General features: G+C 46.0%; 10 protein-coding genes across 10 annotated transcripts; 5 read left to right on the forward strand and 5 right to left on the reverse strand.

Moving 5' to 3' along the window:
- Window positions 1-256: 256 nt before the first annotated feature.
- On the reverse strand, window positions 257-894 carry BGW36DRAFT_58327 (uncharacterized protein). Its single transcript, XM_046222444.1, has 2 exons — window positions 798-894; window positions 257-740 (listed from the first exon to the last, which is right to left on the reverse strand). Exons 1-2 carry the CDS (start codon window positions 856-858, stop codon window positions 367-369), a joined length of 435 nt encoding a protein of 144 aa, XP_046066849.1. The 5' UTR covers window positions 859-894; the 3' UTR covers window positions 257-366.
- Window positions 895-1,742: 848 nt separating this feature from the next.
- Window positions 1,743-2,999, forward strand: BGW36DRAFT_389120 (uncharacterized protein). Its single transcript, XM_046217300.1, has 5 exons — window positions 1,743-2,084; window positions 2,145-2,273; window positions 2,367-2,464; window positions 2,511-2,639; window positions 2,707-2,999. Exons 1-5 carry the CDS (start codon window positions 1,817-1,819, stop codon window positions 2,950-2,952), a joined length of 870 nt encoding a protein of 289 aa, XP_046066850.1. The 5' UTR covers window positions 1,743-1,816; the 3' UTR covers window positions 2,953-2,999.
- Window positions 3,000-3,083: 84 nt separating this feature from the next.
- BGW36DRAFT_389122 (major facilitator superfamily domain-containing protein) lies at window positions 3,084-5,374 on the forward strand. Its single transcript, XM_046217301.1, has 4 exons — window positions 3,084-3,750; window positions 3,804-4,313; window positions 4,365-5,044; window positions 5,103-5,374. The coding sequence occupies exons 1-4, from the start codon at window positions 3,545-3,547 to the stop codon at window positions 5,333-5,335; spliced, it is 1,629 nt and encodes a 542-aa protein (XP_046066851.1). The 5' UTR covers window positions 3,084-3,544; the 3' UTR covers window positions 5,336-5,374.
- Window positions 5,375-7,767, reverse strand: BGW36DRAFT_389124 (uncharacterized protein). The gene has a single exon (XM_046217302.1). The coding sequence runs from the start codon at window positions 7,392-7,394 to the stop codon at window positions 5,415-5,417; it is 1,980 nt and encodes a 659-aa protein (XP_046066852.1). The 5' UTR covers window positions 7,395-7,767; the 3' UTR covers window positions 5,375-5,414.
- Window positions 7,768-8,205: 438 nt separating this feature from the next.
- On the forward strand, window positions 8,206-9,821 carry BGW36DRAFT_389127 (uncharacterized protein). The gene is made up of 3 exons (XM_046217303.1): window positions 8,206-8,659; window positions 8,775-9,142; window positions 9,206-9,821. Exons 1-3 carry the CDS (start codon window positions 8,402-8,404, stop codon window positions 9,471-9,473), a joined length of 894 nt encoding a protein of 297 aa, XP_046066853.1. The 5' UTR covers window positions 8,206-8,401; the 3' UTR covers window positions 9,474-9,821.
- Window positions 9,822-10,239: 418 nt separating this feature from the next.
- Window positions 10,240-11,312, forward strand: BGW36DRAFT_389129 (putative 3-hydroxybutyryl-CoA dehydratase). The gene is made up of 2 exons (XM_046217304.1): window positions 10,240-10,525; window positions 10,592-11,312. The coding sequence occupies exons 1-2, from the start codon at window positions 10,327-10,329 to the stop codon at window positions 11,197-11,199; spliced, it is 807 nt and encodes a 268-aa protein (XP_046066854.1). The 5' UTR covers window positions 10,240-10,326; the 3' UTR covers window positions 11,200-11,312.
- A 401-nt stretch (window positions 11,313-11,713) lies between these two features.
- On the reverse strand, window positions 11,714-13,383 carry BGW36DRAFT_439860 (uncharacterized protein; the record flags this gene model as incomplete). Its single annotated transcript, XM_046221516.1, has 6 exons — window positions 11,714-12,082; window positions 12,115-12,589; window positions 12,632-12,695; window positions 12,772-13,003; window positions 13,084-13,210; window positions 13,276-13,383. 6 exons carry the CDS (start codon window positions 13,381-13,383, stop codon window positions 11,844-11,846), a joined length of 1,245 nt encoding a protein of 414 aa, XP_046066855.1. The 3' UTR covers window positions 11,714-11,843.
- Window positions 13,384-14,011: 628 nt separating this feature from the next.
- On the reverse strand, window positions 14,012-14,969 carry BGW36DRAFT_389130 (ankyrin repeat-containing domain protein). Its single transcript, XM_046217305.1, has 2 exons — window positions 14,656-14,969; window positions 14,012-14,599 (listed from the first exon to the last, which is right to left on the reverse strand). Exons 1-2 carry the CDS (start codon window positions 14,943-14,945, stop codon window positions 14,152-14,154), a joined length of 738 nt encoding a protein of 245 aa, XP_046066856.1. The 5' UTR covers window positions 14,946-14,969; the 3' UTR covers window positions 14,012-14,151.
- A 1,846-nt stretch (window positions 14,970-16,815) lies between these two features.
- Window positions 16,816-18,771, forward strand: BGW36DRAFT_58500 (uncharacterized protein). Its single transcript, XM_046222446.1, has 2 exons — window positions 16,816-17,534; window positions 17,595-18,771. The coding sequence occupies exons 1-2, from the start codon at window positions 17,313-17,315 to the stop codon at window positions 18,585-18,587; spliced, it is 1,215 nt and encodes a 404-aa protein (XP_046066857.1). The 5' UTR covers window positions 16,816-17,312; the 3' UTR covers window positions 18,588-18,771.
- Window positions 18,772-18,857: 86 nt separating this feature from the next.
- BGW36DRAFT_389138 (ribulose-phosphate 3-epimerase) lies at window positions 18,858-20,306 on the reverse strand. Its single transcript, XM_046217306.1, has 3 exons — window positions 19,912-20,306; window positions 19,285-19,536; window positions 18,858-19,228 (listed from the first exon to the last, which is right to left on the reverse strand). Exons 1-3 carry the CDS (start codon window positions 20,152-20,154, stop codon window positions 18,968-18,970), a joined length of 756 nt encoding a protein of 251 aa, XP_046066858.1. The 5' UTR covers window positions 20,155-20,306; the 3' UTR covers window positions 18,858-18,967.
- Window positions 20,307-20,331: the final 25 nt, after the last annotated feature.

The raw sequence follows: 20,331 nt of genomic DNA on the forward strand, positions 1-20,331 counted from the left end.
TTGAAGACAAAACAATTGGGAATACCAGTTGACGCTCATAAATATTGGCTGGTTCAGTTGTGATTTTGAATCTTGGTATCTAAATACTCAATCATTCTTTTAGCTTATACAAATGCTGTATACTGTGTCAGTTTAAAAAAGAAAGCATATGATGGATTACCTGGGATTCCAATTTATATTTAGAAAAATAGGAGCATTTATGCAGTTTCATTGGAGATACTTGTAGTAAGAGCATTTCAATCACTTGAATGGTTATATTCCTCATTGTGAATCTCTCACAAATCCCAATAGAGTTTCGATTTTTGTCTTTCAATTTGAGCGAACTGGGGCAATAGACATCATCCGACGCTTATTTCATTGACATAATTACTTCCAGACGACATCAGCACCAATCGAGGTGTCGTCCTCGCCGCGCTTCCAGACGACATCGGCACCCATTGAGGTGTCGTCCTCGCCGCGCTTCCAGACGACATCAGCACCAATTGCGGTATCGTCCTCGCCGCGTTTCCAGACGACATCGGCACCCATTGAGGTGTCGTCCTCGCCGCGCTTCCAGACGACATCAGCACCAATTGCGGTATCGTCCTCGCCGCGTTTCCAGACGACATCGGCACCAATTGCGGTATCGTCCTCGCCACGCTTCCAGACGACATCGGCACCAATTGCGGTATCGTCCTCGCCACGCTTCCAGACGACATCAGCACCAATTGCGGTGTCATCCTCGCCGCGGGCTTGTTTTTCTGATAAACATCAGTTAGCTGTTTCTTTCTATTAGCATCCGCTTCATGATAACCAACCAGAAATTGGCAAGGCAAGGGCAAGGCCCAGAAGGGTAGATAAAATGATTGATGTCTTCATAATGAATAGCGCTTTCTAAAGTATAGAAATTTGCTAAATGGAGAGAAACTGAATGATATGAGGAGAAGAGGGGGTGTTTAGTATATCCATTTATACACACTCATGGGGAGTTACGCACAGATGGGGCGTTATTTTCTAGTTCAGTAAAGATAATACCTAATGCGGCATTCCTTTCGTAGATCTATGTCACAAAAGATAGGGCACGGCTTATTAATGAACCCTTAGTGCATAGGACTAGAGATCGTGCTTACGGCTAACCTGCTACTAACCCTTCTTTATCCAATAAGATGTAGCAAGAGAGAAGCTTGTTACCGGTCGAAGCGCGCCTTTAGTCTTCTAGTATTTTCTTCAAGCATTATGGCGTGCCTAGCGCCAACATCTTATACTACATAACACACGCATTCATCTAAGCCCTGATAACAACTGAAGATATCCCGATATTCTAACACGGGTACGTCGGATGTCCGTGTTCACTGGATACGCATATAGACTATGTGACGGATTGACTAGATTAATTAAATACCTTTCTTCTACCATTGAAGTGTTAGAATTGGGATCAAGACGACTTGGTTGACCAATGACGCCCCTTAAGTCAACATATACCCACCGATCCTTGTTAAACAAACAATACGCCAACCCCTCAATGACATTCATAGTATGTTGGCTTTTTGCCACTTTGAGTAATATGAGTGCAATACTGATAATGAGGACTTTCTCGGTCTATTTTTACGTAAGTCATACCAACATTCGGGGCTTTTTCATATTGGTTTACCATCGTTGGGCACCTACCTAACCTAGCTAAGCGTAGTATTTAATGAACCCCTCATTCTTCAGAGATAGGGATATTATGTTGGTGGGTCACCAATCTAATAATATGCCAGAATGTCTGGTTTTCTCCTTCGTCATATTTACCATGTAACATATTTTTTTCTTTAGCCGGGCTTTTGCGATAGTCAACATGCCTGCCAATCCACAACACCAGTATAGCTTAATCCCTAAGGAAGCAGCATCGCAAGATGGCGATGATAACAGGAATAGCATCGAGAACTCGAGTTCAATATATGATAGTCCTCTGGTTCGGAAATCATCAGCCCTGGGGAAGCGCACCACGCTAGTCGTCATTCAGATCGGTATTCTGGTGGTCTATACAGTTCTTTTGGTCGTGGTCGGGATCTTTTTTTTTCCGGGAGTGTTTCACAACTTACGCAACCCGTATAACTTGAAATGCAGGTCTCATCTCTTAGTACTCATCTATGGTGCGGACATCTAACTCATTAACCCAACAGATAATGCCATTCAGGATGCATACCGCTACCAGGTTCGAGAGGTGGATTACAATTTCAACAGCACAAACCCTTTCAAGGGCGCACCCATTGCCGATATTGAAGAAGAATGGACACGCTTAATGAATGGAGGTGAGAAAACTTTTAAGCCTCTCTATGAAATTTTCCCTAGTCTTATCGATACAATACCTTTTAAAGAGAGGCTGATGTCAAGCAAAACTTTAGCACACACATTGCGGGTACAAGAAGCTGATATGAAAAAAATGAACATGTCATCTATTCAGATGTCTGATGGTTCCGGGGACTACCTCGCCGTGCCTATTGTAAGCACCTGCTAAAAGATAATCTCCTTGTCACTGACGGCACTAGAGCTACCACATGCTTCACTGCCTATATAATATCTATCGCTACAACCACCCAGAGTTCTATGGTGAAGACAAAGGCGGGCCGGACTGGATAGTGAAGCACACAGACCACTGTATTGACAACCTACGACACGTATGTTCTCTGACATGCTCATTTAACCCCCTAAAAGTGTTCTTGGGCTAACTGGCGGTCGGATAAGTTTGTGCAATGCCATGTTGGCACTGGCTTTGAGACCTGGAAATGGCTGGAAACGCGCAAGCTACCTTGGCCTGTAGTCAGCACAGAAGAAATATGTGTCGACTGGACATACTTTGATTCCAGGGTTCGTGCCCAGAGCATCCCTGCCGTGGACATGAAGACAATGCGAAATGGGAAACTAGTTAGCCATCCTAAGTACGGACCGGTCTATGAGGAGGATTACTATAATCATACACTGGCTGCATGATAACTCCAAATATGATTACTCAATAGACAATATCTCATGTTGATAGACAACTGATTACGTCGATTTGCTTAGAGGCTATAAATTAATGCTAACTCTCGGTGCTACCGTATAGAACGGAAGACCCTCCTTTCGCTCAATGTTCTGTGTGAACTCGGCACCGACTCGGCACCGTTCCAGAAATATATAAGAACGACACAATCACGTGTATTAATTTATAGTCAACAACCTCCTACCATATTTTCTGCGGTCTACTATTTTCAATAATAATAGACGACATGCACATGAAAATTTGAATATAGGGTGGAAACACTTCCCTTCTTTTCAACCGAATTGGAGGGCGGTTCGGTGATCTTCTACTTGTGCGACACTGCGTGCAGCTGTGTTACCCATGGCCAACGAGTAGCCAGTCAGAACATTCTGCCAAGATCAAGGGATGAGTTCAGAGATCAAAAGAATAGCTGTTTGAACTTGATTTAAGCTGAAAAAACACGTATTTCAGTTGAATATTCCATGCAGCGCTTCTAATTGTTACCATTAGCCAGGCATTTTAGAGACATTCCTTGACTTAATTAAGCTGTCTTGGGCAGCAATAATGTCGGTAATAAGTCAGAAAAATGAAGTTGAGAAACACGGCCTAGAAACGGGAGAAGATCAAACGGCACGACCAGATCAACAGGGAAATGCCAGCCATATAGACGACCCAGAGGTTTCTGCCTTTTATAGAGACTCTATATCAGAGGCATATCGATTAAAGTCAGAATTGGTCGCTCAGCACCTTTCCCAGATTGGGATGGGAAGGTAGGTCTTCTTCTCCCACTCTTTTTTTTTTGTTTAACAATCGGAAAATATAGATTCCAATATATACTCTTTATCGTCACTGGTTTCGGCTGGATTGTCGACAACTTCTGGTCTCAAGGGATCACCGCCGTCCGACCACCGGTCGCGAACGAATTCACAGACATATCACGACAAAGTTTCAGCTCTGTAGCGTATTACGCTGGGCTTATCATTGGAGCTTCATTCTGGGGAATAACAGCAGATATTATTGGCCGCAAACCTGCTTTCAATGCGACTATATTTATCGGAGGTATTTTTGCTTGTGCTGTCGCTGGCACTCAAAATTTTGTTGCTTTTTGCGCTCTCTGGGCTTGTATTGGCACAGCAGCTGGTGGAAATGTTCCTGTGGACAGTATTATATTTCTCGAATTCGTCCCTCAGGCTTATCAGTGGCTTTTGGTCAGCTTGTCAGCGTGGTGGAATTTTGGTCAATTGATAGTTGCCCTCCTATCCTGGGTGTTTCTTGCAAACTATGCGTGCTCGAGTGCTGAAGCACCTTGTGCTGCACGTGATAATATGGGCTGGTGAGTTTCTTGTTGATTGAGATTTCTTCATTCATTTTTAATTGTCAGCAGGCGATATATCATGATAACACTAGGCGCTCTGGCGATTGCCTTCGGTATAATCCGCATTTTTGTTTTCAGAATCCCAGAGTCGCCTCGTTATTTACTTTCGAGAGGTCGAGACGCCGAAGCAGTAGACGCAGTCAACTATATCGCGCGTTACAATGGAAAGCCGGAGACTCTGACTCTGCCAATGCTCGAAGAAATCGACAACGAATTAGCAACTCCAAACACCATCATCGAGAGGACTCCACAACCTACCCAAAATATAATGCTGTCCATAAAAACTCCCAGAAATACTGACACAGGCTACACCTCCGCCACCTATCACAAACTCTTCTCCACCCGCAAAATGGCTCAACACACAAGCATAACATTCCTAATATGGCTCACCATCGGCATCGCCTACCCTCTTTACTTCGCGTTCATCACCTCCTACCTCGAAGCCAATTCTTCTTACTCCGCCGACTCCTCTCTGAACCACACCTACATGGTCTATTGCATCGTCTCTGCCGCCGGCGTAGCCGGTCCCATTACCGCGGGCTTCGGCGTCGAAACTCGTTTAGGACGGCGATGGATGATGGGAATATCGGCAATTCTAACCGGCATCTTTCTATTCGCGTATACGGCGATTAAAACCGAAGCTGGCGATATAGGACTCCAATGTGCAACGGGAGTATTAGGGAATTTCGGTAACTTGCTCACTTCCCATTTCTTTGCTTTATGTCCATGCTGATTAGGAGCCTTGAGAATATGCTGTCATGTTCGCGTTCACCCCCGAATCCTTCCCTGGTCCTATCCGTGGAACTGGCACGGGGATTGCAGCTATGCTTCATCGGATTGGAGGCTTAGTTGCGTCGCTGATATCGACGTATAGCGGTTATACGGCTGTGCCGATATATGCTAGTGCTGCGCTGTGGGTGGTTGTTGGGCTGATTTGTTTCGGGTTGCCGTATGAGACGCATGGACATGCGTCGATTTGAATTGGGAAGTTACATCAGAAATCGAGGAAATATTCTAGTACATTGTGTTATATTCATTGATTAGCCGCGTAGTAATACATTATGTATCTGCTCCTAATGGCGACGAGCAATCATTATCATTATTATATCCATATCGCTCTCTAAACTCTTTCAACCACGCTGCATTATCGGCAATTGTTTGGTGCCAGGGGTCATCCTCACCGTACACCATGCTTCGACCATACCCCTGTATCTCCGAATCACTAGGCATCTTCCCGCCTTCAGCAATACACGAGTTGATATAATTCCGAATCTGCAGCTCAAAGCAGTGATATAACGGGATATCGCGACTCGCTGGGTATGTCATTTGGTGGGAATATACTTCTGGCGTTCCCTCATCGGCCTGGTTTCGGTTGGATAGTGTTTTGGACCCGCTGAACGGGACTATTGTGCTTCTTTCATGGTGGATTAGGTACGGCGGCATGCTGTTCTCAATCAGTCGGGCGATGTGAGGCTCAAAGCCCCACCCACCGGACCAGTCCGACATGGATGCGCCTGATCGAAAGTGCCTCGCTAGATGTTCGGTGCGTGCTTTCCATGTCGTCAAGACTTCGTCGCAGAATCCGCATCGTGATTGCACGTATTCGGGTGTTCTCTTCCAATTCTCCATGGTAGAAATGAACTTGCACCCGTGGACAAGTCGGAGGTGCTGTCTGAGATGGTCCTTGCGGTAGTATGTTCTTTCAGGCTCCGGGCGTCCGTGACAGGCCATGTGACGGTGTGTTTGAAGGTGGTCCTCGGTGGGAGATGATGCGTTGCAGTAGGCGCATTTACTTGCTGACTCGGTGTCATCAACAACAATACTACCAAACGGAGAGCATGTCCATGATTCAAGTGCGAGATGAAGCGATTTTTCGTGTCTAGACCAATCATATTTCGTCTTGAACGAGTCTGTGCAGAAGGTGCATTGAAAAGTCTTCGGCGCATCGCCTCGAAGGCTATTCCCACCCCGCGACAAATAATTTGTACGGCGCTTCCGCGATCGTCGCCGGTATTCAGTTGACGACTTGCCTGAATGCGTGGACTGGCCAGAGTGGTCAGACCAAGCTGTGGATCCGAGCAAGTCCGAATCAACGGATGATATTGATGGGTCCGGGAAAATTCCGTTAAACGATGACCTTGTTGAAACAGAGTCACCACGAGAGGGAGACCGAGTGCTTGTTTGTGACTCTTCAGGAAAGAACGGAAGATCCGGGTGTGACAGCGCCTTTGCGATATCGCTGACAAGTGCGGCTTCATGCTCTGGCGGAGAATTTTTCCATCTCTCCATGGGACACATATCATCCAGCGATGGATCTGACCTAAAGAGATTCTTCACTGATGGCGTCAGTGGCCTTTCTGGAATATCCCTGGCGGCGCTAATCTGCGAGCTCTGTAAAGAAGTCCCAGCTGTCCCCCGGCGAAGGGCGCTGACACCTACATTCCGTCGTTTAGAATGAAGGAACCAGTTATTTATCTGTTCCGCTGACAGTTGAGTTATGCTTTGAAGTCTTTGCATCTCTAATCCAGAAGGTCTGGACATTTCGCCATGCATGATTCTCCAATCCCTAAGTACTCGGATCTTATCTCGCGACAGCTTCGTCGTCTCTGCGAAAGAGCGCGTGGGGAGATTCGGGGACACATGAGCAATTTCCACATCACTTACCAACAAGGACGAACCATCCAGATCTGAAGTAATGTCGCCAGACTCGATCGATGGCTGGGGTATCCAGAATAGGTCATCTTGAGGGCTATCAAGAGTAGACTTCAAATCCGACCACTCGGCATCCACGCCTTGATCGACGAAACTGTGCAACAGAGACGGCGCGAGGAGGTCGAATTGAGCAAAGTTATTATCATCGCGCAACATACCACATTGGTTGATCGCATCAAGATCGGCGGAGTCTGGGAACAAATATGCACCCTGGTTCTCTTCGTCCATCACGGCTAGCTGCGGTTCACCGCAGGTCGCGTGCGCAGCGAAATCCACGACATCCTCGGCCGGGGTGTGGAATATATGTGAGGCGGGACCAGGATTCATTGTCGCTCTATAATCGGACGCGTGTCTAAAGCAGTTCTCAAGGTATCTGACCGCGATATAAATCAGACAGCCCACGTCACTCGAATGGGCCGGGTTGGTCGGTTTGCATGAACGGAGGAAGAGTAGTAAGGCTGCAGAGCCCAGGGTCTGATTAGTCGTTTTTTTCTGACTTACTCGATGCCCGCGGCTAGTCCCACGGCACTCAAATAAGAATTAATAATAGTAATGGTACGTGCTGATGGCAAACGACGCATGTCGAGAACGTGGGAGAGTAATGTTGGATAAATCAGTCTGTCCCGGCTTGTGCCTCTGTCCGCTCTAGATAAGGGCGCGCAGGACCCACTGACCCCCGCCATACACGATCTCTTTTTCCAGTATATCATAGTATGTATATTATATTTTATGACAATATCAGAGCTTGACAATTAACTCTCCACCCAAACTACAATGCCCAGCCCAATTTACACCCGAACCCTGAAGGCGTTAACCTAGAATATATTGGATGCCTAAGGCAACCAGATCACGTGGTCAATGTCGGCTTTTAACCGTACCCACATATACACGGCAGTCTCGAGTGATTGGGCGCCAGGAAGGAGGGCTCGACGCTAATCCTCCACGCCGGGCCCCCGTGCCGAAAGGGGCAATTAGGGTTATTCTCTATAGATCATATGTACTGTACAAGGAACCCGCAATCTTTTCAAATGTTTGCATAGGGTAAAATAATTCGACAGGTTTCTGGAACCGTCAGTGGTCACAAATAGAGCCCAATTCAACGCCTGCCTTCAGCTGACTTGTTTTATAGACTGCTGCACAAGGCTGGTGTTTTTCTGCAGAGATCGGCGTGGCTATGCGGCCGCCTCGTCGGTCAGGCTGCCAAACAAAGTCCGCCTTGCCGGCATCTCTAATCCTGAAGTCGAACCACCGCTTGCCTCATCTCGTCACTCAATAAATAATGCCCCCCAGCTTTTTCTTGCATAATATATTCTCTAGTATCGGCAATATCTTGCATGATGGCTGACCTAGACATTGGCAAGACTACTCTAGTCTGCTCTTGGTTTTTCACGGTTCTCGCAACAGCCTCCATCGTTATCCAAGCATTGCATATTCGTCACGTGCGACATTCTGACCTTGGAGACTACCTTGTGCTTATTTCATTTGCTATCGCTGTTATTCTGGTTATACAGACCACATGGGCCGTGCTTGATAAGGGCCAGGGTGTGCACGAATCCGAGCTAGTAAGCAGTGACTTTGCTACTGTAGCGAAGGTGAGATTGAGTGCTCTCTTATTAGAGTTTTCATACAGACACCACACTCTCATATTTCATTCATATGTCGATGAAGGTGTTCTCATTGATCTAATGAATGCATCCCATTACGTAGAGCGTGTTTGCAAACGAACTTCTCTGGGGCCTCGTCAACACTCTAGTCCGCGTCTCAGCCCTTTTACTTTACCGCAAATTGTTTGGAGTACACAAAACAATTCGCCTACTAACGATCATCGTGATCTTCGTTTCAGGGGCTTTCGGCGTTGTAATAATACTGACATCGTTTCTCGTGTGTCGGCCCGTGTCGGCCGCTTGGGATCCGTCTTCTTCATGCAACGAGATTCCTTCGTATGTTGCCCTCGAGGCTTGTGGTTTAGTACTAGATATTATCATTGTAATATTGCCTATTACTCCGATACAGCATCTCCAGATCCAAACCAAACACAAATGGCAGATTTCATTGGCACTCTCGGCAGGAGGAATGTGAGACTTGTTCCCTATCTAAATATGATTCAGATCCAAATCCAACTGACAATATAATCACAGAGTCGTTATAATAACTGCTTTGCGTCTCCAGGCGTTACACCTAGTCTCATCAACGGACCTCACACATGACAAGGGATACCTGAGTCTTTTGTCAAATCTAGGCGCCTTGCTTGCCATCACATGCTGTTCTGCGCCAGCAATATCGGCATATTTTGTGCGACGCCAAGGTGGCTTTATCAGGCGTACTGCTGCACAAATTAATTCCATCTATATAGAAGCAACATCTCGGCTGACATTTAGATCGAGAGTAGAAGAGGCCCCCAAATGACTTTTTGGAACCCCCATCTGGGTGCCACAAGGAGCTTCTATTTTACCCTTTATTAACTGAACCAATTCGGATTGGGCAAGGTCAATGAAAAGAGTTCTTCTTTATCAATAACTGAACTATCCTCCTGTTTACTGTTGATGATATTATTGCCTTATATTACCGGCGAAATTCAGCATTTTTGAGACAAATTTATACAGTGTGACGTACATACTGCATATACCTTTCAGCATGGGCAAATCCATCACATGGCATATAATTATTGTTTAGTAATCGTGATAATTGTCAAGTGTGTGCATGAGAGACTAGGACGTGGTCGGAAGGCACAATTATTAATTTTTTTTTGAAGGCAAAAATACCTTCAATTGGTGGTTTAACCACTTCCACGAGTAAAATTATAAATCTATATGCAATCAAAGGGACATGAGAATGCTCGGCTTAGTCTATATTCCCCAAGTCAGACCGCCACCAACATTAAAATCCAGTCAAAACTACGTAAGATTTTGATTGCCAGGCAGGGTTCCGTGAGGGGGAAACAAAGAAATCAAAATGAATTATTACTAATTATTTTCTTAAACACGAACTATACTGTTTCGACGTACACCTTCAAGGTTCAGATACCGTAAGGTCCTCATAAAGTCTCTATTACGAAGTAGTGTGTGGGGTTACGTTCCAAAGACTTATTACAAATCAGCTTATTCTGCCCAGTTCCGGATCAAGGGATCCTACTTCTTTTGTTTAATAACCTCGGCTCGGTAGGTGCAGTATCCAATACATAAAGTTCCTCAAGGATAGGTACGTCGAACAAGAGTGCATTAGAATTTTACAGCCGAAAGGACTTGTTCCTAGTGGGACCATGACTTCTACAAGCACTTCACCCTTGCTAGTCGAGCGACAGGGCTCAGTTTTGATACTTCGGCTAAACCGGCCAGAGAGGCTTAACGCCCTAAATAATACCTTGATTGGTGCTATCAGTACCGAGCTCAAAACCTACGAGCTTGACGCTACAGTCCGTTCTGTTGTTATCACAGGAGTTGGTCGTGCTTTTTCTGCTGGTATTCAACTCCTTAAACATAGCTTAATCATCATATTTTAGTAGATATCTATCTAATCTATTACAGGAGCGGATATTACCGAGTTCCAGCAGCATATACATGCTGGTCCTAGCGCGAGCGTCGTTAATTTCATGCGACCAGGTCAGGAACTTACTCGGCAGATTGAGACTTATCCAAAACCCATAATTGCCGCAGTGAATGGACTGGCATACGGTGGAGGGTGCGAATTGGTCGAATCTATTCACATGGCCGTCGCCTCTGAAACTGCCCGGTTTTCGAAGTCTGAGATCAATATCGGAATCATTCCAACCTTCGGAGGGACTCAACGACTACCGAGGAATGTAGGAAGAAAGGCCGCAATCGAACTAATACTCACAGGAAGAGTGTTCACTGCCGAAGAGGCTGTTAGCCTAGGATTGGTGAATCAGGTTGTTCCTGAAGACCAAGTGCTCTCTACTGCAGTTGCTCTTGGTAAGCTTATTGCCCAGAAGCCCGCTGTCTCGGTTTCAGCAGCGTTGCATGCTATACATCGTGGGATGGATGCCTCTATTGAAGATGGCTTAGCTATTGAGCAGGCTGCATTTCAACTTATTGTCGGGTCTCACGACGTATCTGAAGGGGTTGATGCATTCGTAGAAAAGAGACCTCCCAAGTTCCTCGGATCTAGTATATAGAGAACATAGCGGGGTTCAAATCAATAAATTGATATAAAGAAAGAAGAAGAAGCTCAATGTGAGGGAGAACTGGGAAAAGTAACAGGATTTAAGTAGCAAAATCGTATAATTTCTAACGCGAACATTTATTTCTGTTAAAACCGTCTTTTAGAATATCGCTTTCGGCATGAGTTGCTACATGAAACCAGACTAGTCTTCACCAAAAGGAAAAAACTAGTTTTATACAAACCCTTTTCCATAATTTATTAATAAATTCTGTATTCGTATAGGACCAGATCCCGGCCATCTCCATTGACATCAACCCATTGTAGGCTTGCTCTATCTTTGTCTTCCGACTTCTTCAACTGGGAAATATACGTCAAGGATCCATCATTATTGTTCAAATAAGCCTATGTACGCCCGTCCTTCTCTAGACACAAATAATCGGCCCTGCCATTGCCTTCAATTTTGGCAAAGCGGACAGCAAGGTCAAATATTCCAACACCTCTTTTTTCCAGACATGGTGTTAACGTTCCTCTAGGACTCGCGTCGCTCACGTGGATCCACTTGGTTATATCGCCTCCTTTCTTGTAGTGATTCAACCAGACCTCCATCTTGCCATCATTAGGGTCCACGTATATGATGTCACATGGTCCATCACCGTCTCAGTCCGCAAGGTGTAGATCTCTTCTGTCGATATCAGAGCTATGCTGGTCACTGGCTGCCCAGATTTGGTAATGAGGTCCCCAGTATGGTGGCTCTTGGGGAAATCCGTCACCAAAACTCTTATATAGGAGTATATAACGTGTCGAATGGACCCATACGTAGTCCATGGCGCTGTTAGAGTGACCGAGCATGTTATAATAACGGTCACCGTCCACGGTATTATTGTCGTAGTGCTGATCTGGATAGGGGTGCTAGTTGCGCTACAACTACCAGTTGGCATGCTACACTTCATGCTGCAATCAGCAATGGCACCAATCATTCTACAGCCAGCGTTACAGTACTGCGTAGGACACGGAGGTGCGGTCATGGTCGCGCCTTCGAGGGACGCGGCTGGGATAACATTGCTGGTCGAGAGCGTCTGGCCATATACCAGCACTTCCCAGGCAATGGCGAAAGCTACTGTACCGAGCGCCGCAGCCCGGTCGGGAGTAATCCCTAGGTCCGGGGCCTGGGCTCGGGCAAACGCGATGGCTACATTCATAGCACTCACAGCGTCCGCAGAAGTCCACGGAAAAGCTCGAGGTTGGAGGAAGATGAGCTCGGGAAACATCCCTCCTGGGGTAGTGTTCATCACCAACCTTAATGATGCACAGAGAGCGGGACCGAGATCATCCAAGCGCTTTTGAAGTTTCTGGGCTATGAAAACTTCGCCCGCGGGACATTGATTGGAAATCCTGACGATGGCCTAATCGATACGACGAGCGAGGTTCTCTGATAATGATATGACCACATCGCCTGGTTGGTAGCCATTGACTGCGCTTGTTACAGTGGTTATTGATGAGACATTGGTTCTAGGTTAGGGATATTAGTGAATTGCCAGTAACAATCACGGTAAATTTTCTTTCTCTGTCAGGGACGTTTGCTCACCCTGACATGTCTGGAGGCTCTGGGCTTGGCGTGACAGTGATCGGAGAGCCAGATTCCAGTATAATGACGGTCGTGGACGCTGTGGCCAAAGCAGAAGCCCCACTGACGTGACTTGTATCCAATTGAATTGGTACCGGGATAGGTTGCTGGCCTTGGTTGAAGAGAGCAATGATGAAGGAGAGGATACTAGCAACGCAAGCAATAGCAAGGGATGCTAAATCATCAAGATCACCTGCCGAGGGTAGAGCTCAGTGTTATTGTTGATAAGGCAGTCTCGAATACTCTGGAATCATTGATTGTCAAGCTCCCCACAATTTGAATTCAGGGCGATATTGATATTTTTCTGCAGATCACTGGAGAGAAAGATGCCAAGTCCGCCATCTGCTTTTCCGTCGGTGTCGAATTCGATTACACTGCCGCTCAAAGTCGGAGTACTTGTCTATTAAATAAATCAATTTCTATGTCCAAGAGAAAATCAATATGATCTTTTGAGAAGGATTATACCGCAGAGCCAACATATTGCCCGATGTCGCCTAATGAAACTGTGACTGTGTCTGCCAGGGAGACGGCAAGCCAAAATAGCAGTAGGCACAAATAGCAGCTTATATGCATGCTTAGGATTGAGGACATCATCTTAATAATTGACCTCGCTGAAAAGTTCATAATGAGCGGACAACGACTTCTTGTTGGCTGTATATATAGTCCGCTTTTCTTTCTCCACACAGCTAATTGATATTTAGCGCCATCAATTCTCCCGGGCATCTTTCCGGCAGCCTTCTCCTTTTTCTGTTTGAATTTCACTGCGTCCTTCCCGATTGCTCCCTTCGAAGTAACTGGTTCATGAAAAGCAGGCTTAGGTCGTCGACATGGGTAGGACAGAACTGTGCCACCTCGGCTGAACATCCCCAAAGAGAAATGCTTTTAGTCCCCTGCATCTAGAGTGCACGATATCAATGATTCGCCAAGTTTCTGCCACTCTCTTCTTAATAACGCCATCAATGTAACGAAAGTCCCCGAAACAATGTTGCATTATATTTTGATCAGTCCGCAATCGATGATAGGATAACTGGTTCTTGGTGGTGTTGTTTTGAGGCTGATCCTAGTACAACACCTCGCCACTGTAAATTGAAATGTTGCGCCGCTGGTCATCATGTGGTGATGCGTTGGTTTCCTTGGCCAACTACTTTGGAGATGCTGTAGGAAATAAGTACTGTTACTGTTTAGGTTAACCCACGTGTACTCCGTTTCCACGCTTTGTATTCTCATTTAATGATCCTATCAAGTGTTAAGTTTGGCCTCACCTGTAGAGACAGCCCATATAATTTATAAAACAAATAAAATAAAAATCATTCCACACACTATGAAAGGCAAACAATAGTACTATTTTGAAAGTATTTCATATACCTTCATCGCTTCTTCCGACTGAGCCATTCTCGATTTTGCCATCTCGGCCGGCGTTTCACCCAAGATATTTCTAATTGACCGGTCCGCTCCCTTATCTAACAGGATTTGGACTCGATCCACGCCTGCCACAGAAACAGCATAATGGAGAGGTGAGCAGTATTGTCGCGAAGGTGCGTTAATGTCTATGCCCTGATCAATCAAGTATCTCATGACCGGAACTCCGCCATTGCCACGACGGCTGATAGCATTTAATAAAGCCTGTGGGTCCAGTTTTGCGCCATGAATGATAAGAAGCTCTAGAATATTAATTGAGGGCCGAAGCGCTGCAGTGGCAAGAGGTGTCATGCCTTTATCATTCTGTTGATTAGGATCAGCACCGTGCTCCAAGAACCAACGAACACAAATCTCGTCATCTACTACAAGTCTATCTAGATAGCGTTAGAAACTACAATTAGAAGACGCCATAGCAAGAATTAATACCTTAATGCCGGATCTCCAAACTCAGTTGAGTTAATATCCCAGCCATAGTTGAGAAATTCTTGAAAGATGGTAGGGTCCTTATTGTAAGCAGCGCCGCTGAAGGCAAGGCTGGTAATTCGTGCCCCCTTTGAGAGAAGTAACGCTGCGATTGTGGCATAGCCTCCCCAGGTAGCCTTTTGAAGCGCCGTATCAAGTTCATCTTGCGATGGCTTCCAATCAGAATTGAGTAAGTCCTGGACTCTGTCCATATCACCATTAGAGCAAGCGGTGTTTAGTATTTTAGCGGCCATGGTTGCTTGTATAGCAAGTTGAAGCTGAACAAGCTTGTGGAGGGGAGAAGCTCTCCTTCGGGCTCTCTCTCTTGTCCGTGTTGGGCAGAGATCTGGGTCAATTCAGCCTTGACTCATCAGAACAAGTGTCTCCGCTGCCGGACCTGCGAGTTACATAACAGAATACGGCGCAGAGAAGGTATTTTCTGGTTAGTTCCCGTGATAGTGTTATAAGCGCCGCACTGGTAACTAACAATCACCGTGCATTAGCCTAAACGCACGGTTTCTCAGAATCAATTGGGTTAGTATATATAGGCATTATCAGCGCGGAACACGGCTGTTGGCTGTGAAGAGTAACCACGTGCAGCCTGGTTTGGTCTAGGTACAACTCCAATATCGCGCGCAATTGGAACTACATTATGTTAGGCTTAGGGTTATAGTGTACGAGATAACGGTTTAGCCAATGAGATTTGGTTGTTATCTTTAAGATACAGGTTTTCAAATATGCCAGTTGAGATATAAATCTGAAAAATGTCAGCCATAACTCGCATGGTGTTCCCGAAATCAGATTAGAGAGTCATAGTCACTACAAGTTTGTGGATTTATTGGTTGTTGTGTCTAGAATGATCTATATGTACTTATAAACTCGCATCTAAGCATGCTATAGGCGTTGTTAAGAACTACATAGATTTAGATGTAAATCACTTCCCAAGTATTTTAAAAGTCTAGTCCAACAAAATTTGAAGGCTTTCATATTTCTGTATAACACAAAATGTTTCAAACGTTTCCTATGTTTATATATAGTATGTCAAGGCGTCTCGGTGGTAAAAGGTCACAGTTTCCAGACATGGATTCATTCCGGGAAGTGAGCGTTGATTACACGCTTGCGGCCGCACAAGCCTTCATCACCCATTTGCCACACACTTCTGACAAGGCAAAAGTTTCGGTTTGTATTTTGCGGTGGGAAAAAAGCGGGTAAGTTCAAACCAAGAAACTGATGTTTGTGGAGGAAACCAGAAAGGTAAAGTTGGCAGAAAACATCCTCCTTTACGCTTTCCCATCCACATCGCCAAAATTTCTCCTATATCCGGCGCGAGAAGGAATTCTATAGTCTCGACGAAGGAAATAAAAAGCGGTTTGCAATCTTTGCAGTTTAGCTAGCCGTTAGTCTCCCGAGAGAGCCCGCTTGCATTGACGAAGCCCCGGGAAAACGATACGGAGCTATTCCGGTCGAGAGGTTAACGGCAGGGATGGTCCAAATTGCGTTTTATGGTTTCCCAAGAAGGCTTGTCGGTACTGAAAGCCTTCCACAGTCGGGTGTTCATCTTCACTTACCCAGATTAGCTACCTATCAAATTGACGTACGGACCGAAATCAACGGCCAAAGACTCAAATGTCTTAATTGAATTAATTACTCAAAGGGTGCGTACATATTTTGCATTTGCGATCACTTGAATTGGCCAAGTAGCTCTATTTTCCTGAGTGCAACATATTTCCAGGGCAGATGTCTAGTCGGTACTAGTCGGTAATAGCCACTATATATTAGGGAAAGGGCTCGGATTCGGATCAGTCCCGAAGACGGGGCTATCATTAAACAAGCACTTACGCTTATTGTCGCCTGGGATTTGACTTATCCAGAATGATCTGTAAATATGCAATTAGTACGTAATCGCAGCGATGAAACTGCACATCGCGTGTCGCAGGTTGACTTAGTCCTAACTTTATGGACCCCCAAATGCTAGCAAGGGCCGAGTGGGATGTACAATACAGTATGTAACTATGCTGCACTACAGAACTTCTAATTACTAATAGTAGTTCCACATCAATTGGCGTGAAGAGTGGCGCAAATGAGGTTGTTATGATGAATAAAAAATAATAAGAGAGAGGGAGAGATGGTTCCTGACGTCAGCCAGACGTTGTTGGCCTCAGGCTCGGCCGTACGCAGCAAACAGGGACTACTCCACATATGACGCCTCCCTCAAACCAGCACACTCACTACTTTTAAGCATAGCATTTGCCTCTTGACCACGCAATTTATTTCCGTTTCTCTCTCTTTTGCATAAGGACAAACCTACTTTTCTTCTGGAAAACAGGAAGAAAGTGTATGCCATCTAGCGGCATAATTAGCTGCAGGGCGGGGAAAGGATCTCCCTACACGTGATCTGCCAGCGCGGCATCTCTCCTTCTGAAGCATCCAGGAATCCTGAGACATTTCTGCATTCTTTGTTTTGTGTGACATTATTTTGAAACAGGGAGAGAGAAAACAATACCATTGATAGTGTCGTCAAAGTTCAATCGGCCTTCATTCGTGTCGCCTCAAATCCGTGGACATCGTTATCTGCATCCCCAGACATCTCGCATCCTGGTTCATGACCCCGCATCACCACCATGGCAGCTTCTGATAGCACCCTTTATCTTTATACCTCTCTGACTGCAGGCTCGTCACATATTATCACTGCGACATCACGACTTGAGACTATTTTGAAAGCCAACAAAATCCCCTTCCGGGCCATTGATGTTGCCACCGACGATGCTGCCCGTAGACTCTGGGGGCGGTACTCCAAAGGCCGCAAACTACCAGGTCTGGTCAAGTATCGCACTATAATCGGGGTGAGTATTTATTACTCGTTGGATACATGATAGAAAAATGCTAATACGCACCATCTGAAGGATCTAGAACAAATCGAAGAATGGAATGAATACGGGGAACTCAAGATGGAGATCGGTGCGGTCACTGACCCGGATGATTTCTCTGCCGATAACAAACCTAGCTCGGAGAAGGCTGAGCCTGTTTTTGCCCCAAAGACTGCACCTCCTGCAGCACCAATAAACACGACGTCGAGCACCCCCACACCGAAGAGTGCCAGTCCTCATATTCAAATCCAGAACCCCCCAGTAACAGAGACCAAGGATGACCCACGAACCCTCGCTTTGCGATTAGCGGGCGAGGAAGCAGCCGCTCGAGCCAAACAGAATGCGCTCACAAAGCTTGGTACAAAGCCTGCGACAACAGAGGGGGATGGCAAGGCAGTGCCTGCGTCGAATCCCAAGGCAAAGGGGACCGAATCTGCCGAGGACAAGACCAATCCCGAAGAATCTCAGCTAAGGGCGTCTAAAGAGGATTTACCCAAGAAAATTCCCAGTGCTGCTTCAGCGGCTCTAGACAGAGAGCAGACTTCTTCGCCCTCCACTTCTGCAGAGGGTCGGCGTCGGTCTGTTGCTCCTGAAATCATCCCACCCCTCAAACGACCGTCTCTTGCTGACGAGTGCGCTGCTGTGTCTAGCGCAAATTTCCACGCAGAGAATGCCGAGGCCTTGGGTCTGATAGACCACCATCGTGGGTCCATAATTTCGGCTACAACCCAGGACGAGCAAGATCAGGTTAGAAAGGATATTCGGGCATCGATTACAGAAGCACCGGACGATGGTGATATCCAAGCGCTGCGAAAGGTAGCTGCGGAGAAGAAAGATGAAACTATCGAGGAAGAAGAAGAAGAGATTGCGGCAGCACAGTCCGACAAGGGAGAAGAAGCGAAGGATGAAAAAGAAATAAAAACCGACAATGCTCCCGAAGCCACGGCTGCCTCCGAGGAAGAGGAGAAGGACACACAGAAGCAGGACCCGAAGGATGCTACCAAGACTGCTGTTAGTGTTGAAGACTAGTCACGTGCTTGAACCATTCATGTGGCCTTTGACTTTTTTTTCTTTGATGAGGTTTATGCTTGACGAAATCAACGATTCGGCGAAACTTGCGATACTGATACCATGCAGGCTTTTCCATCCATACCCTTGTTTTATTGTCATCTGCTGCTATACCGTTGATTTCAGATATGAATTTGCATATCGAATATATCGTGAAATTTCATTACATTAGCATTTACCCTATTGAGTTTAGTTTTCATTGCGATTTGATTCAAAACAATAGAACGGTCTTTTTTCATGCAGGTCTTCCATTATGTTCATTTCGAATATCTATCGTATCTACGTGTGTTTCTTGTCATATGCATAATAAAATGGTTGGCGTGTAGAGAATGAACAGTGACTTATCGTCGTCTTGCCTCAACGGCCTCTCTCAACTTACTAATTACTTCCTTCGGATCTTCGGCGCCAAATACAGCCGAGCCAGCAACAATTACGTTGGCACCGGCATCAGCAGCCTGGTCGATCGTTCCAAGTCCCAAACCGCCGTCCACCTCGATATTCAGGTTGGGATATTTCTCACGCAGGGCCGTTACCTTTGGAAGTTCCGAAGCCATGAATTTTTGACCGCCGAAGCCGGGGTGGACCGTCATTACAAGAACCATCTATAGATTTGTACCTGTTAGCCTAGCTACGCATGTTAAACAAGTGTACGACTCACGTCTGGCCGTTCAATTTCTTCCTTGTTCTCAAGAATGTCCCAAAGCACATCCACTTTTGTGTCCGGCTTAATGGCGATTCCTGCTTTCATGCCTTGTTCGTGGATGTAGCGGATTAGTTCGCGCGGAGAGGTTTTTCGAGTCGTCTGAGTATCAGCGGGTTCTTTGGCGGCCGTACTCGCGATGGCGGCTTCGTAGTGGAAGCAGTACAGATCGCAACCAGCTTTCTTGAAATCTAACACCCATCTTTGAGGCTACCAATGAGCTCAGTTAGCAATATGTCGGAAGTAAATAGTGCAGAATGATATGTGGGGTAAGCCAGCAGTGCTGGCCTCAATTGGGATGATAAAAAAAGACAATTGCAAATTTATACGTGCTAATTATCCTGTAAGAGCAAATGGAGGTTGGGTAATAAGTCGCAGAGAGATGTGCTCGAATGAGGTGTCGCGACGAAGCGCCCGTAGCATCTCCCGCACGCGCTGATCACCTATCACACAGCTTTTCACATCGACCCAATTCTTTCCACTCATAAGCAATCAGCTCTTTCGTAGGAACGTCCGGGATTTATTCAGACAGGGTCTTTCTAAAACAGCATCTTCAGGGTGTGGGATAGAAAGCATAGTCCCTACCTCCGCGATCATCATATGACAATCGAATGTGCCCCGCTCTCCCGGCGTTGCAGGCTTTGCAACATGCGAACGGATCTTGGTCACGACGGGGGCGCCAAAGGTCATGTTTGGCACAAAATGGCCGTCCATGATGTCGACGTGAAGCCAATCGGCTCCCCGGTCGATTGTATCTGCGCATTCGGCGCCGAGCTTTGCAAAGTCGGCGCTGAGAATGGAGGGCGCAATAATTGCGGGCGGAGACATAGCGGGGTTGAGGAATTGGAGGCCAACAAAAAAGGTGCGGTTTTAGTTTTCGTAGATTAAAATATAGTACACAGTAATTCAGGAGGAATTGAAAGAGAGATTGAACAACTATTATTATTAGAAAAGAGGCAATGTAGTTGAAGCTCGAGGCCAGCAAAGAGTGGCACCAGTACGCAT

Source organism: Talaromyces proteolyticus (genome assembly GCF_021365285.1).
Source record: "Talaromyces proteolyticus strain PMI_201 chromosome Unknown BGW36scaffold_13, whole genome shotgun sequence".
Lineage (NCBI taxonomy): Eukaryota > Fungi > Ascomycota > Eurotiomycetes > Eurotiales > Trichocomaceae > Talaromyces > Talaromyces proteolyticus.

Excerpts from the sequence above, each read along its gene's own strand:
- BGW36DRAFT_58327 (XM_046222444.1), bottom strand. The coding sequence starts at position 858 with ATGAAGACATCAATCATTTTATCTACCCTTCTGGGCCTTGCCCTTGCC. Across the intron at positions 741-797 it reads CCTTGCCTTGCCAATTTCTG|AAAAACAAGCCCGCGGCGAG; the intron begins GTTGGTTATCAT and ends GATGTTTATCAG.
- BGW36DRAFT_389120 (XM_046217300.1), top strand. The coding sequence starts at position 1,817 with ATGCCTGCCAATCCACAACACCAGTATAGCTTAATCCCTAAGGAAGCA. Across the intron at positions 2,274-2,366 it reads GACACGCTTAATGAATGGAG|CACACACATTGCGGGTACAA; the intron begins GTGAGAAAACTT and ends GCAAAACTTTAG. Across the intron at positions 2,465-2,510 it reads ACTACCTCGCCGTGCCTATT|AGCTACCACATGCTTCACTG; the intron begins GTAAGCACCTGC and ends TGACGGCACTAG.
- BGW36DRAFT_389122 (XM_046217301.1), top strand. The coding sequence starts at position 3,545 with ATGTCGGTAATAAGTCAGAAAAATGAAGTTGAGAAACACGGCCTAGAA. Across the intron at positions 3,751-3,803 it reads TCCCAGATTGGGATGGGAAG|ATTCCAATATATACTCTTTA; the intron begins GTAGGTCTTCTT and ends CGGAAAATATAG. Across the intron at positions 4,314-4,364 it reads GCACGTGATAATATGGGCTG|GCGATATATCATGATAACAC; the intron begins GTGAGTTTCTTG and ends AATTGTCAGCAG.
- BGW36DRAFT_389124 (XM_046217302.1), bottom strand. The coding sequence starts at position 7,394 with ATGAATCCTGGTCCCGCCTCACATATATTCCACACCCCGGCCGAGGAT.
- BGW36DRAFT_389127 (XM_046217303.1), top strand. The coding sequence starts at position 8,402 with ATGATGGCTGACCTAGACATTGGCAAGACTACTCTAGTCTGCTCTTGG. Across the intron at positions 8,660-8,774 it reads ACTTTGCTACTGTAGCGAAG|AGCGTGTTTGCAAACGAACT; the intron begins GTGAGATTGAGT and ends CCCATTACGTAG. Across the intron at positions 9,143-9,205 it reads GCACTCTCGGCAGGAGGAAT|AGTCGTTATAATAACTGCTT; the intron begins GTGAGACTTGTT and ends ATATAATCACAG.
- BGW36DRAFT_389129 (XM_046217304.1), top strand. The coding sequence starts at position 10,327 with ATGACTTCTACAAGCACTTCACCCTTGCTAGTCGAGCGACAGGGCTCA. Across the intron at positions 10,526-10,591 it reads TGGTCGTGCTTTTTCTGCTG|GAGCGGATATTACCGAGTTC; the intron begins GTATTCAACTCC and ends AATCTATTACAG.
- BGW36DRAFT_389130 (XM_046217305.1), bottom strand. The coding sequence starts at position 14,945 with ATGGCCGCTAAAATACTAAACACCGCTTGCTCTAATGGTGATATGGAC. Across the intron at positions 14,600-14,655 it reads TTTGGAGATCCGGCATTAAG|ACTTGTAGTAGATGACGAGA; the intron begins GTATTAATTCTT and ends CTATCTAGATAG.
- BGW36DRAFT_58500 (XM_046222446.1), top strand. The coding sequence starts at position 17,313 with ATGGCAGCTTCTGATAGCACCCTTTATCTTTATACCTCTCTGACTGCA. Across the intron at positions 17,535-17,594 it reads AGTATCGCACTATAATCGGG|GATCTAGAACAAATCGAAGA; the intron begins GTGAGTATTTAT and ends CACCATCTGAAG.
- BGW36DRAFT_389138 (XM_046217306.1), bottom strand. The coding sequence starts at position 20,154 with ATGTCTCCGCCCGCAATTATTGCGCCCTCCATTCTCAGCGCCGACTTT. Across the intron at positions 19,537-19,911 it reads GTCATATGATGATCGCGGAG|CCTCAAAGATGGGTGTTAGA; the intron begins GTAGGGACTATG and ends GCTCATTGGTAG. Across the intron at positions 19,229-19,284 it reads AAGAAATTGAACGGCCAGAC|ATGGTTCTTGTAATGACGGT; the intron begins GTGAGTCGTACA and ends ACAAATCTATAG.